General features: G+C 34.4%; 1 protein-coding gene across 1 annotated transcript; it reads left to right on the top strand.

The window, feature by feature from the left end:
• The first annotated feature begins 322 nt into the window (after nt 1–322).
• On the top strand, nt 323–4,952 carry LOC110637903 (uncharacterized). Its single transcript, XM_021788287.2, has 3 exons — nt 323–794; nt 3,293–3,811; nt 4,553–4,952. Exons 1-3 carry the CDS (start codon nt 534–536, stop codon nt 4,778–4,780), a joined length of 1,008 nt encoding a protein of 335 aa, XP_021643979.1. The 5' UTR covers nt 323–533; the 3' UTR covers nt 4,781–4,952.
• Nucleotides 4,953–5,339: the final 387 nt, after the last annotated feature.

Raw genomic sequence — 5,339 nt, 5'->3', positions numbered from 1 at the left:
TCATAATTATCCTCTCTCATTTCTTATCCCTCCTTACATCTTAATTTAGAGTATAAAATTAATTAAAATTTGAGTGATAAGAAATATAAAATTTATCCTTACTTACCTTCACTCTCTATTAATTTATTTTTTTTAAATATAATAAAATAATTACTTACTTCTCTCTATTTTTATTCTTCCTTCTCTTTCCCCGTTTAAACAGACCTCACAGGAGAGACTCGTTTGAATACTGAATAGAATGTAAATAACAAAATAATTCATTTGATTGAGATTTTGAACTTCAGACCGAACCTGAATCCGGTTTCTTTGCGGCTTACAAATGAGGTTGGTATTTGCGACTTCCACAGGTTGGTTTCCAGAAACTTCGTCTCCAACCAAACTAAACTCCAAAAAAACAGACCATCCGATTGAGGTACTCCAATCCCATCTTACAGTCCACATAAAACCACACTTCAAATTTCATCAACCCAACTCTTTAGAGCATCACTGCTCCCCACTCTTATCCCTCTCTCCAATTCCTTCTCCGTGCTTCAATGGCCACTGTCCTCAAAACGCCGCCGTTGAAGGCGCCCCTCCCACCACGACTAGTCACCAACAATGTTTCCTTAAATTCCTCCATACCCTCTTGCCTCGCATTTAGACATAGAAGCATTAGCACCAAATTTCCCCCTTCAAGTTTTCTCCAGTTCGCCGCCAAATCGTCTCCCCGGTTTGTAAAGTTCGCTCCTTTCTCTTCTCAAGGAGAAACCGAAACTGCTGAGACCCAAGAGACGATTCAGGAACCAGAAATCCAGGTATCACCCCCTACCTATTTATGTACAATTCCAGAGTGAAGTTTATTTATGCCTATTCAAGCTGGAATTAATTTAGGGTTTGTTTGGTTGATGAGAAATTAGTCTTGATTTTATTTGTTTATTTCTCTTTGCCTTCTTATTTTGTAACAAATTAACAATGAAATGGGGATTGGATTGTTTTAATCTTTGCTTGATTGCTGGAGTCTAACGCACTAAAAGCTTTAACTTTAATAGCAAGCTGAATTGCAATAACTTTGGGCAAGAATCTACTAGGCTCTTGAGACTTTTGATGAGATGGAGATGGAAGTTTTGGGCTGCAACTTGAACTTTTCTAAACTTTGTTCTACCTGTTAAACAGAGCTCAATTACCGAGAAAACTTTTGGCTTTCTTTTTCATGGTAGATGAAATGAAATGTCGTTGTTGAGCAAATAAATAGATAGAAGCTTTGCTTGAATTGCTTCAACCACAAATGCTGGTGCCTTTATAGTCCAAAACAATTCTAGTGAACAAAAGTTTAATTTCACTCCAAATTGGAAAATATAATTTCCCTTTCATTTCTTTCATCCATTTGCTATCCAAACATTGGAAATTTGAGAAGTCACGTTTCTTTTCTTTTCTTTTCTTTTCTCTCCATTTCCCTCAAAACCATTTCCCTCAAAACAAACAAATGGTTAGTCTCAGTTGAAATGAATTTGTAAAGTGCTTATTAAAGTAGTTGAACGTTTTGAATATTTGGTAGATGATTTTTTTTTCTGAAGTTGATATCATTCATCATGCTATTTTTTTGTCCCCTAGGGTTTGTTCTTTGTGGCAAAGAGTGCAACAGTATCCTTGTTCTATTGGACGTGTGGCACTTAGGAAAATTTTAACATTTTAAATGCAGTCATGGAAAAAGGTTGATCCATTGTGCAAAGTATCCTACACTTGTAGGCTCTGGAGGGGTTTGATGTACGCAGCTTTATCACTGCTTTGTAGAGAGGCTGTTTTTGTGACTTGAAATTTTTTAATGCAGTCATGGAAATTTTTTAAAATAATATTACTTGGGATGGTTTAAAGGTGATTTTGTTAATATGTTTTTATTGATAAAACTTCCATAATCATGAAATTCAGTGATATAGGTTTGATTATATATAGAATTGGTGAATTTGCCACATTATATTGCATAATCTACCATTTGCTTTTGTTATTGATTCATTCAATAATCACTTTGCCTATTAAGTTGACATGGCTGTAGTTTGGAATACTGATTGTCCATGATTTCAGCAATGGATTTATATAAAGCATATATTCACAGGTCCTGAAAATAAAAATAACTCATATAATTTAATATGCAAATGTGCAATTTAACAAGAGCAACCAAGAAGAATGAACAGAGCATGTTGCTCTAGATAGAGTGGAGATGCACAAAAGATTCATTGGGTTAGCTCCATCAAGTTTGAATAAAGTGAAGGCTAAGTTAGACTGAGATTTATCTATCATTTCTTTCCAATATTTGAAAAAAACCAAGAAGGCAATTGTTGAAGAATGAACAGATCATATTCCTTTAGATAGAGTGATGCACAATGGATTCATTTAGGCAGCTCCTTCAAGTTTGAATAAAGTGAAGGCTAAGTTAGACTGAGATCTATCTATCATTGCTTTCCAATATTTGAAAATTTTTTTAGCTTCTTTTGCTTACCTCTTTTTACTGATAGTCTGATGCATTTGTTGCTAGGCATTTGCATAGGCTAGACGATGTTTGATAGCTTTCATGTCTACTGTTTAAAGAACTCTCTGATGTTGAAGGGGGATTGTGTAGAATAGAAGACACATCATAGACCACTGAAGCAATTTCAGCCATCAGTTCTAGCTAATAGTGCTATTTGTCTATTTTCTGCCTGGTATTCTGTGGTTATGCTGTGTCTTATAACACACGCACACACACAGGCAATTCTTTATCCCTGTTTTTCTGGTTGCTAGTGAAAATCCTAATTCATTTGGATTGTGTTTGGATACATGGATTTAGATTTAAAATTTGGATTTTAAATTTAAAATTTGAAATTCATAAAATTAAAAATCTCTTCTTTGGCTAATGGAAAAAATTTCTAGTCTTGAATTTATTATTATTATTATTATTATTATTATTATTATTATTATTATTATTATTATTAGGAACTTAGGATGAATTTGAATTTCAAATAACATAGTTAATATTATGATTTCAAATCCTTAATTTTTATAGTCTTCATATTCATATTCGATTTGAAGTCCAAATTCATATTTTTTTAAACCTCCCGGACTAGGTATTTAATCTAAATCTAAATCCATGGGCTTGAGCAGCATTATATTTTTATGGGTTGGTAATTTGATCTTTTGGTTTAGATTTGATAGTTTTAACCACTTTAACAACATAACAGATTGTTTAGTTCAAAACTTTCTTGCATTCATCCTGATTATTGCCGATTCTGGGAGATGGTATCTTGTCTTGGATTGTTATGCTGATAGCTTCATGTAACAGGATTCTTCAGATGGTGCCAGTCAGGTGGAAGATAGTGCCAGCAGTGAAGAAGTTGCTGATGCTAAGGAAACTCCTCCTTCAATCATCATGGCTTCACTCCAGTCATACAAAGAAGCTTTGGCAAGTAATGACGAGTCCAAAATTGCTGAGATAGAAGCTTTTCTGAAATCTGTTGAAGATGAGAAAATTGACCTTGAAAGGAAGGTTGCTAGTTTGACTGAAGAACTGTCAATAGAAAAAGATCGGGTCCTCAGGATCAGTGCAGACTTCGACAATTTTCGAAAGAGGACAGAGAGGGAAAGGCTTTCATTGGTAACAAATGCACAAGGAGAAGTTGTGGAGAGTTTGTTGCTTGTTTTGGATAATTTTGAGAGAGCCAAATCCCAGATTAAATTTGAGACTGAAGGAGAAGAGAAGATCAGTAACAGTTATCAGAGCATATACAAGCAATTTGTGGAAATTCTCGGTTCACTTGGTGTTGTCCCTGTGGAGACAATAGGGAACCCCTTTGATCCATTGGTGAGTTGCTCAACTTTTAACTTCAGTTTTTGTGAATAATAGTTAAGATAGAAAAGAAATTATTATTATCATTTATGTGCACCTTTCTCTTGGTTTTAAGCAAAATGTTTTTCCCTTCAATTATGATGTTTGTGGAAGAAAAAAAAAAAAGAATTTGTTCGAGAGACATGGTTATGCACTTTGTGGAAGATGTCAACAAAGTGAAAGTTTCACTTAGATTAATGTTAAACCATAAATGGAAAGAATAATTTTGGTGATCATTACAGACACTATGCTTCAAACTGATGATAGAATTGTTGTTGATTAATGAAACCGTTATGTGAAATCATAACCCTCTTCAATTGATTGGCAAAATAACTGGTACTATTTATCATTGGTAAAATGCAGGCAAAGAACTGAGTTGGCTCGAAACTTAATCAAGTACTTGATATTTTTCAAATATTTGATGAACTTTGTTGAGGTTTTGATGAAGAATTGGGTACACTTTTAACTCAAATTAGGTCTTTGGTTGATTAGAGCCGGATCATTGGGTTACACTAGTAACAGTGTATAATACAAATAATCTTGGGATTGTGCCTCTGGCATGACAATATCTAATCTTATTGTTTAAAGGGGTAGGGAGTAGTGAAGTCGTAGCGCTTTTTGAACACGATACAAGTCCACGTATGCATATCATAAACCCCGGATCATGAAATTTTGTGCATATTGCTGAAAGTAATCTCTTTATTTTTCTGATGACAGCTGCATGAAGCAATTATGCGAGAGGATTCAACAGAATATGAAGAAGGTATCATACTTGAGGAATTTCGCAAGGGGTTCAAGCTTGGTGATAAGCTCTTGCGACCATCAATGGTGAAAGTATCAGCTGGTCCAGGTCCTGCAAAGCCTGAAGAAGCAGGGTCATCAGAAGGAGCTGATACTGCAAATGAAACTAGTGAGGAGGACAGCAAAGAACCGGAGACTTCTTGAAAGACAAGATACTAAACCTTGACAAGTTTTGTAAAAGCATAAGCTACATTGTTGTGATATCATTAGGACACTTGATAGCTTTTTATGGGATGTGATTTTTGCAAGGGAAATAATACTTTATTTTTTGTTTGGTTTAATAGGGTTATTATTCGAAGGGAATATCATTTCGAGATGGGCATACTTGTCTGCTTGCAAGTTAATGCAACAATTCTTAAAAGTTTGGCCTACTTTATGCTATATTATTGATGGGAAAATGCCATTGTCACTTGGCCATCTAGTAGGCATGCGTTAAAGTTCTCATGCTTCTCACCGGATCTAAATCAAAGCTCCCATAACCTCAAGCAAGGACCATATAAACCAACAGGAACACTGAGAGTCTCTTGCACCGTTATCTCAAAAGATATATTTTCTATATAGATTGTTAGATATCCTAATTGATAGTTAATACACATTCAAATAGTTGAATTAATAATAGCCGAATGTAGTTGTAATAGATCATTTATAAACTATCTAGTTAATATAAGTTGTTTAAATTATATTTTTATTGGACAATAATCAC

This window comes from Hevea brasiliensis, chromosome 3 (genome assembly GCF_030052815.1).
Source record: "Hevea brasiliensis isolate MT/VB/25A 57/8 chromosome 3, ASM3005281v1, whole genome shotgun sequence".
Taxonomy (NCBI): domain Eukaryota; kingdom Viridiplantae; phylum Streptophyta; class Magnoliopsida; order Malpighiales; family Euphorbiaceae; genus Hevea; species Hevea brasiliensis.
The sequence above is the reverse complement of the archived record's forward strand: the minus strand, read 5'-3'. Positions and strand labels throughout refer to the sequence as shown.